This window comes from Chiroxiphia lanceolata, chromosome 1 (genome assembly GCF_009829145.1).
Source record: "Chiroxiphia lanceolata isolate bChiLan1 chromosome 1, bChiLan1.pri, whole genome shotgun sequence".
Lineage (NCBI taxonomy): Eukaryota > Metazoa > Chordata > Aves > Passeriformes > Pipridae > Chiroxiphia > Chiroxiphia lanceolata.
In genome coordinates this window covers 72,863,435-72,876,112 of record NC_045637.1, presented here as the reverse complement: position 1 = coordinate 72,876,112, position 12,678 = coordinate 72,863,435, and the positions used below count along the sequence as shown (strand labels likewise).

General features: G+C 42.0%; 1 protein-coding gene across 5 annotated transcripts in view; it reads right to left on the bottom strand.

The window, feature by feature from the left end:
- TENT4A (terminal nucleotidyltransferase 4A) overlaps positions 1–12,678 on the bottom strand; it is a 59,461-nt gene extending 46,783 nt beyond the window's left edge. For all 5 annotated transcript variants that reach the window (XM_032699794.1, XM_032699803.1, XM_032699810.1 and 2 more), the window contains exon 1: positions 11,581–12,678. In XM_032699794.1, coding sequence (XP_032555685.1) covers positions 11,581–12,401 — 821 coding nt within the window. In that variant the 5' untranslated portion in view covers positions 12,402–12,678. The remainder of the gene's footprint in view (positions 1–11,580) is intronic.

Below are 12,678 nucleotides of genomic sequence, written 5' to 3'. Positions count from 1 at the left end.
AACATAAAGCCCATCCACTGGGTATATTCACCCTGAACTATTTTTCTTCAGTCACGATTCTGTATTTACTGAAATTCAACTTTACCAGTAATTTTATAATCTAATGAACAATGAAATCCCACTGCAACCATCTGCAGTCAGCTCTAGCTTTCTATTACCTCTTCTATCCTTTTCTCATTCATTTCTTCCCTCCAAGTATTTATAAATATATGGAGCAACAGCATCTTGAGTAATTCTACTGGTAATCTTCCCTTATTATAAAGTAAATAATTTATTCTTTCCTTTGGATATTTCTAAGCAGCTAACCCATAAGCCCAGCAAATCTGTAACTGTTCAGTTTTTACATAGTCTTCAAAAAAGAATCTCAGAAACATTCTTCTGAAAAAAAAAAAAAATCCAGCAGTTCTGTGTTATCAGACTGAACACAGGAATACAGATTAACAATTAATCCTTCCAGAAAACGAGACCTGTGAGACACAACTACCTTTATCAAAACATGCACTAGACCCTTTCTTTATGTTTGCTCATGCAAGCAAGTTCTGTTTTGTTACAGTATCAGCACCATCCAACCACTACAGGAGACATTTCTGGAAAAAAAAAAAATGCATTTATAGTAGCCATCCTGTATTAGAGGAGGAGAATAAAAGGGGTCTGACTTCCCCTGTGCACTGCAACCTCTACCATACGCAGCACAGCCTTTCAAAAGCAGCCCCTATCGTGTCAGTGAGCTCAGAAAAACAGCCAACACATAAGCACTCTCACTTCAGTGCCCCACAGAGCTTCTGTTCAGATGATTAACACTGTCACAATTCTTAATCGTATCGTGAAAGAAGAATATCACCCATCACTAGTCTACATTTCCTTCCCTGATCTACCTTGTACTATGAAGTCAGCTTCATATTTTCCACTTTGCACTGGCAAGACAGTACTTTGTTTAATGATTCAGTTTGCGTGGGACAACAGCAAAGGGCTAGATAATCAAAAATCATTTAGAGTTCAAACTATACTCATGGTTAATTCCTCTGAAATTATTTGGCATATATCACAAGACACGGCTGTACAACAGGTATCATTCTTCTGATTGGATTTAAACACTCTTACTGAAATTTAAAATGACAGTTGCCCAGAGTCAAAGAACGTTCTCATGAGAAGTCAATCTTAAGACCTTCTCTGACAGAAGGCAATGCAATTAGTTCACTTTAATTCTTACTGTATGATCTGACTTTCCTCAGGTGCCCTTTCATGTCTCTCTACGAGCCTTAATGACTCTGGCAAAGTTTCTTGCTTTCGATGTGCAAGGTTTTCAGGTTTTAATGCACTTGGTAAACCAGCTCTCAAACCCTCTATCTTAACAGACTTCTATTTTCTTTGCTCTTTCCAGTCAGTTTTCCTTAATTCAACAGTTTCTACTTCTTAGAGAACATCTCCCTGGTCTATGTCCTTCTGGATAAGAATCAGTGCTATCCTCACAGTCAGCACATGACAGCACAACCACTTTAGCATTTCAGCCTTTTGGCTTCCACCTGCAGAAGCTTCTCAAAATTGAGATGCTTTTTGAAAATTTAATGTTACAATAGTTTACATTTTTCTAAACATCTTTGCTCAAACAAGGTTATTGGAACACCGTCACAAAAAAAGCAGCTCTGATACACATAAAACAAGATCCTGTATGCTGCTCCTGTATGCTAATCCTGCAGTAACTTCTCTACTAGCTGAAGGAATAATGTGCTGTCTAAAAAAAACAGGTAACAATGGGACATTCAGCCAGCCAACACGGGGATAGCTTTTACTTAAGTATTTTGTCCACAGAACCTCTATGATTTTCATAAACTCCTCTTAAGTCAGGACTGTGAGACAGTATTTTAATCATTAGGAACACAATTTCCATTTGCAGCACATGATGTACATGCAGATACAAGTAACATCCTAACTCTTTCTTTTTTAATAGCACTTCCTTCAACATATAGCTAGTCAATTTGCTCAATTTTCTTCTGGTTTCTTAAAGAATTTGGACTCCCAACAGCATCCCTGCACCTAACTATCTTCTATAACATTTTAAGATGCCTATGGGATTACTTTTCTAGCAAATGTAGGCCTTTTAATCAACTATTTCATGAGGCAGTTTTATTCTATTTATAGAAACACTGGGAAAGAAACCTGTTGATGAGCTGTAACTGTACTCTTAATGCAAGATGGAAAAGATTAGAACACAGGGATGAAGAAGAGAGGATACTTGTACTTGCTACACTATTCAGCTTGCTAATTTTAATAGCCTATTCACCGATGCTATTACTGGCTAAGCACAGCAAGCATCTGCTGCTTGCGGGCTGGGCTACACAACAGAATTAATGTCTTCTGTTTATCAAAAAATTAGCCCTTTTACTGGTTTAGGAAAGGCAGATGCACTTCTACTCTCCAGGTTAAAATAAAACTCAGGTGACATTCTCAGACTTTTGTAATGGTTTTTCCTTAAAGGCAGGTATCTAACAAAGGAGAGCATGTACTTTATTCATGTACTGTATCTAGAACTATTATTATACATAAGACTGACTTATTACTTCAAGGGCTAACTTCATTGCACTGAAATTGAAATACTCAAACACCATCAACAAACCAGAAGGTGAATGAAAAGCTACAGAGACTGTTCCCTCAAGTAAGCAGCCTCTTTCTTTTCAGCATGTCTATGCTATTAAGCACATGAATTTATTCTAAAGGGATAGACAGAAACATGACTGCATCCTTTATATGGAACAACTAATTATTTTTAATAACATATCCTCTACTTACTAGAATGAGTATTTTTCTAACCAGAGTCTAACACATAATCAAAGAATCGTTATAAAAGGAAAGAAAAGATGACATAGTAAAAGCACGTGGGTGTAACACTACAGGTGTGTAGGAAAGGGAAATAAAGAAATGGGGAGGTATAAGCAGTATTTCAACAGAATCTTTGTTGAAATAAAGGTTACAAGACACAGAATACGTTCTTTCAATGAAGCACAAATTCCAAAACACGTGAGGACTTTGCTGTCTTGAGATTAAACATTGAAAGGCACAGCAGTCACTGCACATATTTTGGAAATCTGTTGAACTACACCATCTACAACTAGAGCAAAGCACAATTGCATTACCATGGAAATGCAGGTGAAATCTCACACTACAACAAACAAAATACATTCAGTAGTTGAAATCAGTCTTACAGTCTAAGGAACACAGTTCAGTGAAATAAAGGAGAATATATATATATATATGAGTGAAAGAAATGGTATATTCTGAGACACAGACTTTTCCAGTATGATCTGAAATTAGGACATCTGCAAAAGTTGCAAAATTAAAACAATGACCATGAAGAGGAGATGAACTTAAAATTCTTCTCTTCCCACTAAACTCACAACATCCATCAGATGCCTTTAGCTTTGTATACTAGCCCTCCTCAACACCAGTAAGGCTCAGGCAGTAGTACTCTATACCGTATGCAATGTTCTAAGACTACAGATAAGAGAAACTAGGAAAACAGTGTTACATTCAGACTATACTGCTGCAGCAAATCAGTCTCATATTACTAGGTAATTCAGGCAGCAATTATCTTTGACACTGTAATTGTATGGAAGGTAGAAAACTACAAAGACTGGCAGGATAAAAAAAAGAAATCTCAACGATATAGAACTTACAAATCAGAGCTGTGAAATGTTTTACAGACAGGTACCCTAAACACCACACTCAAATAAGAATCAAGCTTACTTTGCAAGTTAACTATTACGGAGAGAATGGAAGAAAAAAGCACTTTTGTTTTCATCCACAGAACAAAGAGTAGTTTATAAAATATACTGTACCTTTTCCACAAGAGATCATATTGTTCTTATTTCCCCTCTAAGCTTCCCCTTTGCCCCACAGTCTTTCAAGTTAAAGCCTGTCCTAATTTTAGACCAAATTTCTTGCCAATTAGATTTTACCTCTTAGGAACACTTTAACAGTTGATGTGCTCAAGAAACTAAGCTTGTTGGACTGATTTACACTGCAAATTTCCAGACTTAAGTAACAGAATTTGTTTGTATTTTGAAAAAGAATCAAAGACTAATGTATGTTTGCAAACTACGTCAAACCAATATAACTCAAGCAATTACATTATTAATCTAATTGTAAGGCTAGATGTCCTCTGAAAAAGCTGCATTATAAAAAAATATAAAAAATAAGCAGATGTACATCTCCAGTTTAATACATGGCAAAACAGACCCACTATGTAAGCTTCTGAAGTACATTACTCCTGACTTGGACTGCTGGACTTCACCTCACCACAATTATTTTGTTGTACCAGTGAAGGAGAACACCATATGTTAAACCTTGGAACTGAATCAGCAAGCTTGCTATGCCAATAAATAGAACAACTAAACCCCAAAATTCCTGTCGTAATACCATTCTTTTCCAAATGCCCAAAGATAGCAAGTGATTAACATCCCAGACAAGTCAGATGAAACACAAGAGAAGAAACACATTAGTGATGAGAGACTAATTATGCCCACACAGATCAGGTATGCATTACACTGGGTTAGCCACTGAAATGTTTAAGAGAAGCAACTCTTGACATAATCCCAAGGAGCAGAATCTAATTCAAAATGTATCCATCAAAGCACCACTAGCAGCAAACCCTGCACATTCAAAGTCAGCATCTCTGCAAGGTAACAAAAGCTAGAAAAGCCTTTTCTGGGTTTCAGTACTGCTGAGTTCACCACATAAAAGAGGAAGCTCCTTAAGTTAAGAATCGTAACCAAAAGAATAAGGTGTTTCACTGACTATGAAAGAGATCGCACTGGTTGTTTAGCAGAAACGAGCAACACTAATCAGGTTTTAGGGGGAAAAAAGAGCTTCTACCACCTTGTCACAGGATTCCATCAGAAGATGTCTTCAGAAACCCTGAAGTCATGTACAAAGAGGAAAAGAGGATTGGAAGATTAAGGATATCAAAAACGATTATGAGGAACAACTTAATGAGATGCAAAGCTATGCTTGAGAAAGGTTAAACTAGTTCAAGAGCCCCAAAACCCGCTTCTGTTAAGTGAATTAAGTGATCAGTACAGAGAAAGCCAATGCATGACATGCAGAGAAGCTAGCACTTTTTTCTTTTTTTTTTTATCCTTCAGAGGTTTCCCTGATCCATAACTACATAGAGGGAACTTATCACAAGCCAACTTTTCAGTAGAAAATGATCCATAAAAAATCTGTTCCTGATAATTTGGTATTCACCAAGTTACACTCACTCGATACTGCATTTGTATCGGAATAACACTAAGTAGTTATCTTTTTTTTAATTTAAAAGCATTAGTTTTGACATTCAAAATAGTCAAAGTAGCCAAAAGTAGAATCAATGCAACACAAACAGTTATGACTGTATCAAGATGCTAATATAGCTATCATAAATGGTAGTAGTGTCACAAAAAAAAAACAAACCCAAACCTAACAAAACATTAAGAGCTACTTGAAGAATCAGTGATCCACAAAGGCAAATCCGTTATCTACCTGGATTTGGGAAAATAGCATTTGACAACGGCCACACATGCACTTATGCAGGCTTATGAAGAAACTAAGCTGATATGAGGGTGAAGACTTGATAAAGAATTGTTTTAAACAAAAAACAAACAGCTGTATCTCTCAGTTTCCGTATTAAAGGAAGATCACCAGTGAAGCCTCAAAGCACAAAAACAACATGCAAGTCTCACATTAGTAATCAGGAAACAAAGTACAAGATAGAACAAGATAGCCCAACGTGCAGGTACACCATGACACTATCACACACAGGTCTGGTTCATGCAAGTCCCGAAGATACCCCAGAATAGCAAAGTATACAGAAGGGAAAAACATCCAGAAGCAGAAAATGGTTTCAACAGAAGAAATGATTAAACAGAGTAGAAAACAAGACAACTGTCAGGTGATTCAACTTTTCCCACTCCTTTTTCAAGTCAGCCGCAAAGAACACTCATGGACTGCCTCAGTGATGCACAGAGCTGTGACTGGCAGCAACTACAACCCTAGTGACAGCCTCAGGAAAAAAAGAAAGGATCCTTACATAATGCATAGCTTAACTAAGGAACATCTACCCACAGGTCACTTCTGATCCCAGATCATACAAGATCAAGATATTCATACACAAAATCCACAGTAAGTAACAATGCACTGCCTGTAGCCCAGGTAGTCCAAGAACCATATGTCATTTAAAGCTAAGAGATGCTTCCAGGAAATATCACCACAGGCTCATGTTGATTTATTCCTCTACCAATATTTGGCACTGTCCTCTAATGGTCTCACCCCGTACAGCTGTTGATGTTCTTAATGCCAATTATCCCTACTGCCAAAGCCTAACAACTGGCAAAAACATCATGAAGCTGATGCCAGGATGAAACTGGTCCAAACATGTCCCATTCTCCTTTATACACAGATGTGAGCACCTGTCGTGCAAAGCCTTCTCATGTTTTACCACTGTAGCTTACCCTTCTGACCTCTAGTACCTCTACTGACTCTCAGTCTACTGCTGCCAAAACAGTCCTTTCATTCCACTGCCAAAAGCATCAGTCTCTATCCACGCTAGGAATCCACTTTACAAGGAAACTTTGGGCTTTACCTACTCTAGTCAACTTGCCTGACCACAGAAAAAACATGTTCTGTTCTTTTGATATTCATCCAGCAACTACCCTTGAACTTTGCTGTGTACCAGCCTCTAGGTATGAAAACAATCCATTCAACTACATCCCGCTGCTCTCCCCAGAAATTTACTGTGACTAACAACCAACTACTCCCACGCTCTTCCTTGCATACTACGGTATATACTGCCTAGTTCTGCCCTGATCTTGAAGTCAAACAAAACAAGAACTGAGTGCACAGCACTACCTGCCTCCTACATTAACGCCTCTACTACAGGTACCCACCTAACCATGGAGACAGCAGACACCATGGATTTAACAGCAGTGTGGATGAAGCATAGCCTACTGTGTTGATTCTTTATCAGAAGGTGTTGGAGCAAGACAGCACTGTTAACTATGGGATAAGTTAAGAATAACCACCCTTGAGAAACAAAGCCCTTACAAAAGCTGGACACTCCAGTGCAGACACTAAAAGCATCACAGAGGTTCCAAAATTCTTCCAGCTCAAAGTACGAGAAAACAAAAGTTGCAAAAGGGGCTAAAAATGTGGCATCCCTACACATTAGTTTACATCTGACAGCTCTGACAGCAGTATAATAAGATACAAGGGTTGACAAACACGTAACTGAAGCTATGCAAGGTCCTGAAGCAATGCATTTCTAACAGTGCATTCCACAAGCCCATAATTTATCTTGGTCAAAGTTCAGCAATATATCAAAAAAGCAAAAAACCCTGTAAGATGGGAATTAGAAACACTTCATACAGGTGAAGAAATAAAGAAAACCTAATACAGACTTAGCATACAGTAGCACCACCCTACCTCTAGAGATCACTTTTTTTACACAGTACCATTCAGCTGCAAACCGGTGAACACTAAAGCAAGTCTTCTGGGGAAGCACTGTCATAAGCTTACCTTGCTTATGAGAACTCTCCCCAGGTACCTGCTGTGGTCATCAGGGAATGCTGGCCTGAATCCTCCTTCAGCCTAAGGAAATGCAGAGGTCTTTGCACTCTTGTGCTCTACAGCAGAATTTCCGTGTCATTATCAAGAGATGATTAAAGACAACCAGCTATGTAGGGGGAAAAACGAATGCAGTAAGTCATCAGACACTATGCAACACTAGTTAGTCCAGGCAGAGCACCATTCCAACGTATCATAACAGTTCTGGTACCCAAACTAATCCTCAACAAGCCATTCTGTTGTTTCTGCACAGCGCTGTAATGTGCCAAGCAGATATGCCAGGTATTTCACTGCTAATCTCATTCAACATCTACAATTAGTCTGAACATCTAGTTGAAAGCATTAAGCAGAACAGCCTCATGCTGTTAAAAATGCTTTAATTCTTTACTTAATTCATTAAATTCATACTAAGGAACAAAATAATTAAATCTGATATGATTTTATACGATTCATAAGCTATTTGCTACATCTTAAGAGAAAGCACTCTTATTAGCTCTGTGTCCAAATGTGGGACCTGTGAGTCCTTAGTAAAAAGTTTAGAATAGTTTGATGCCATATTACAAAATAAAATTTGAGCACCTTTAAACTCTCTGGATGCTTATATTTAAGATACTGTCTTTACAGGAACAGGAAGTATTTGCTTAACAAAGAATTCAGACCCTAAAATACTAAGCATAGTTTTAAACCACGCAAGAGAATATTTCACAGTACCAAGAAACAACACATAGCTCTGAACATCAGTCACAACAGTATGAACTAACCTCATAATATTAAAGAAAACTTCTCTGTCTTGCACCTGAAAACAATCACTTTGTCATCTGTAGTCCTAAACTAAACTCAGGCACATAGGAATTTGCACTTTGCCGTATTAATCACTCCATTGAAGCCATATTATTCCAGTGCTACAATCTCCTCATACCTTACCTCCCAAAATTCTGTAAAAGCATGACACAGAACAATCTAGGGCATCCGGAAGTATAGCTTTAGGATGAAATCTAATCAAGCACAGCTACTCACACTCGTGTTTTATAAGAAAATTTCCTTTTCAAAGATTGCCATGCTGCTGTCAAAAAGTGCTGAAAGCATAAGTCCACTGGAAGAAAAGGAATGCTGTATAAAACCAGAGCAAAACGCAGACTTTACTGCATACCAAGTTCCTCAACATCACCACACCTACCATCACAAAGCCACTGACTATGAGCAACTTGAGAAAAAACTACGATGACTTGCACTGCTACAGACCATCTCCAGCTCTGAATGCACAAGCAGAGAGAGCACAGTACTGTTTCAAAGCACGCAAACAATTCATCAAAAGTACTGCTGCCGCCTGGGAGAGGGCAAACAGAGATTATCCTTCTTAGGCTGTTACCAAAAGACAACACAGTAACACCGTGAGCTACTGTATATTACTTGGAAATTTCAGCATGTTGCAGAAAAACATTCTTTTGATAGCAATATTCACAGCAGAATAAGCTCTACCATTCATGCATAGTGTAAGCATAATAGCATCTATGATCAAGTCTTTCTTCCTATAACTGATGCCCAAATCAGATTGCAACTGAAGATTTTAAGGATCACATTTGTCAACAGTTGAATACACCAGTTTGGCACTACCAAAGAAGCTCTATCAATAGGTCATGAGATATCGAAGTGATACTTCAGGACCAGGCTGACAGTTCCAAGGAACAGCAGGCAGCTAAACAGGAATATAAGGGACCCACAAGAAAGTCCTGCAGGGATCTGTTCCCACTCCAGCCTTTTCACTGCAATTTTTATTTGCATCACCTACACCAGTCAGGCTTTAGGAAAATTATGTTAAAGTCACCAGTAGTTATGACTTACTACAGAAGACAGATACCTAAATCCACCCTCTCAGTGACAGTATTCTTATTTAAATCATATAAGTAATTCATAAAAAATTACTAGCACCAAACAGAAAATTGTTCTAGAATACACACTTGTCCAAGATTCACCTTGGGTAACAGAACTCTAAGGCAGAAACTGCTTCTCATATTCGGTCTATGGTTTCAACATTGATGCTCTCTTTCAGCACTAGCTCCCTGCTACTTCAAGGAAAGCTCTGGAACTACAGGATCACATATGCTGTAGGTTACTGATACCCCACTCCTAGAATCAGGTCCCACTGTAGTAACACAGATCCTTGACAGAAAATCAGGAAACACACCTTTCACTTTCAAAGCTTTTTAGCAAGACTTGTCATTAACATATCAGCAAAAGAACTACTCATGTTTACAGAACTGAACAGTGCAACTGGATCTCAGTTAAACAATTTTCTCACGTATGGATTCTCTATAAAGTTATACTTGAAGAGTGGCATAACCAATATTAAAGGAAATCTAACAGAAAACAAAAGGGCAAAAGATTAAATGTAAATCCATGTGATTGGCATAGGTGGACAGAACCTGCAATGCCTGGATTTGATTCCCAGGTTTGCCATAGATCTGCTGGGTGACCTTAGGCAGCTCCCTCCTCTGCCTGTCTGGAGATCTGCCTCACTGATATCAACTTGTCTTACACAGATAAATTAAAAAGTTAACTCATAGCTCTATTCCATCTCTTTGGAAATAAAACAAAAAATTCACACCATTTTTAAGATACTGCTGGAATTTTAGATGTACATCTGAATATATAGCATAGGGCCCAGAGCTCCTAGCATAAGAACCCTCTTAAAGATTCCAATTCTAGCTTCCTGTAAGTAATTTGAATTTGCAGTGTCAGTCTGGAATTAAAAAGCAGCAGTCGCAGGTCTTGTCCTTCCTAGGAGAGGCCTTGGTTTGCAAAAACAGAACTTTAAAAATATCTTTTAATACTTCAGAATAACTTTAGTGTACTCAACACCTGACAGTAGCACACAAAAGAGAAAAGGAAGACGCTGTTCTTAAGTTAAATCTCTCACTTAAAAATCCCCAGTTCTCAAAGGGCATCCTGTTATCTTTAGCTACTTCCCCTCTACAAATATGCAGTGCCTTTACTCCACAGGTATCGAAGGGTCTTGAATTTTAGGAATTGCAAGAAACTATTTTTGAAGTGACATCAGAAATCTGCTATGGTCAGTCAAGGCAGCTAGCACTTTTTCCAAGAATAAAATAACCTTAATGTTAGAAAGCAACATTTTGCCTTGACCGAATGAAATTTGACAGGTGAAATATAGCAATCACACTGAGCGTCCCAGAGGGGCTTTGTTCAAGTTTAGTCCCTTCTCCACGCCAATCAGATCAAGCTGAATACTCGGCCTTACTACCCACCTATATATATGAGAAAGGTATGGCCACAGGATAGGGTAAACTTCATAAAAGTGTTCTCTTTCGAAAGACAAGATTTCAGTTCAGATACTGGCTGGCTCAACTCATGCTAGCACTAGAACACACTTGAGAGACATGTTTTAAGACCACAACGACTTTCATGCTTATTTCAGACAGAACTCAGCACCTCCCTTTCAAGTGATGTTCCTAACACTCCTTGAGCTAACCAGCTTGCTACAGCCTAAGCAGAGGCATTTAAAAATGAGTACAAAGGTTTTCTTTGACTTCCACTGAACTGAAGCCTTCCACTTTCCCCTTACAATCTGGATTGGCCCCTGGGAGCTTTGACAAGCATCCCTCACCCATCCTTGCTTTATTTATTGTAGGTGACCTCTGATATTGGCCTGGCAATTTCACCTCTCAACCTACTACAAGGCAAGGCCTAACCCCTTGTAGCCATGGTTTCCCTGGTCCTGTCTGAATCGCTACTTCGTCCAGGTCGGCATAGAGCAAGGTGATTTATAAAAGAGCACGGTGATTTATGAAAGAGCATGGGTTTGTGCCCCGCCGCCTCCTACCCTCGGCCTCGCTGCGGCGGCCGGCTCCAGAGGAGTTCATGTGAACCCAACCCAACGCCCCCGAGCTCGGAGGCGCCCCAGCAGAGGCAGCCGAGGCCCCCCTTCCCTCTGGGGCTGCAGCAGCCCCAGGGGCCACGGCTGCTCACCCCTGCACGCCGGGACTGTATTTCCTGGTCTTCCAAGGAGTGCCGGGGCTTTGAAGCGCCGGCTGAGGCGGCTGCCGCTGCTGGTGGGGGGAGTTGTTGACGGCGACGCCGCGGCTGCCCGAGAGCAGGTAATTCATCCCATAGGTGCTGGCTTTATTCTCCCGTTTCCTGCGGCCCGGGTGGTACTGGTGCTGCTGGGGAGACGCCGGCTGCGGGTGGGGGCTGCGCGCCAGGTGCGGCGGCTGGTGGTGCCCGTTCACAGCGTTCACTTTGTTCTCGTGGAAGTTAAAAAACTCCCCGGGTCCGGCCCCGCTGCCCAGCAGCCCGGGAGGAGCCACCGCCACCGCCCGGGGGCCGCAGGAGGAAGAGGAGGAGCCGCCGCCTCCGCCGCCGCTGCACGATCCCGAGGAGGAGAAGCCGGGGCTCTCGGTGCCGGACTCCACCGACGAGCAGGAGGACGAGGAAGACACGGACGGCGACTTCTGCAGCCGCCGCCCTCCCTCGCCGCCGCCACCGTTCACCGCCGCGGGGCCGGCGGGGGCAGCGGGCACCAGTCCGGTCAGCAGGGCCGGCGGGGAAGGCGAGGGCGAAGGCGGCGACGACGAGGAGCAGCAGTCACCGGGCGCTCCGAGCCGCACGCAGCCGTGCCCGCGGGGCGGAGAGGCGGCGGAGTCCAGCGCCGGGGAGTTGAGGCAGAGGTAGTGCGGGAAGCTGGCGCCGCCCCGGCCCCCCACGCCCTGCGAGGTCTCCCAGATCTGCATCCACAGCGCATTCGCGGGTCCTTTCTGCTCGGGCTGGATCCAGGCCACGCGGGGATCCATCCACGCCCGCCGCCGCCGCCGCCCCTCACCGCCCGGCCAGAGCGCTGCGCCGCCGCCCGCTCCCCCGCTCGCTCGCTCGCTCTCTCGGCCCGGCAGCGGCGCTAGGCGCGGGCCGGCAGCGGCCTCATGTGTCGCGGGGAGGGAGGAGGGAGAGCGGCTGGACGCGGAGCCGGGCGAGGCGAGCGCGGCTCGAGAGGAAGCGGAGGCGGCGCGAACTGTACCCGGCGCTGCCCGGAGCGCTCCTCTCGCCGTTCCAATGTGGCGTGTCCCCCTCGCC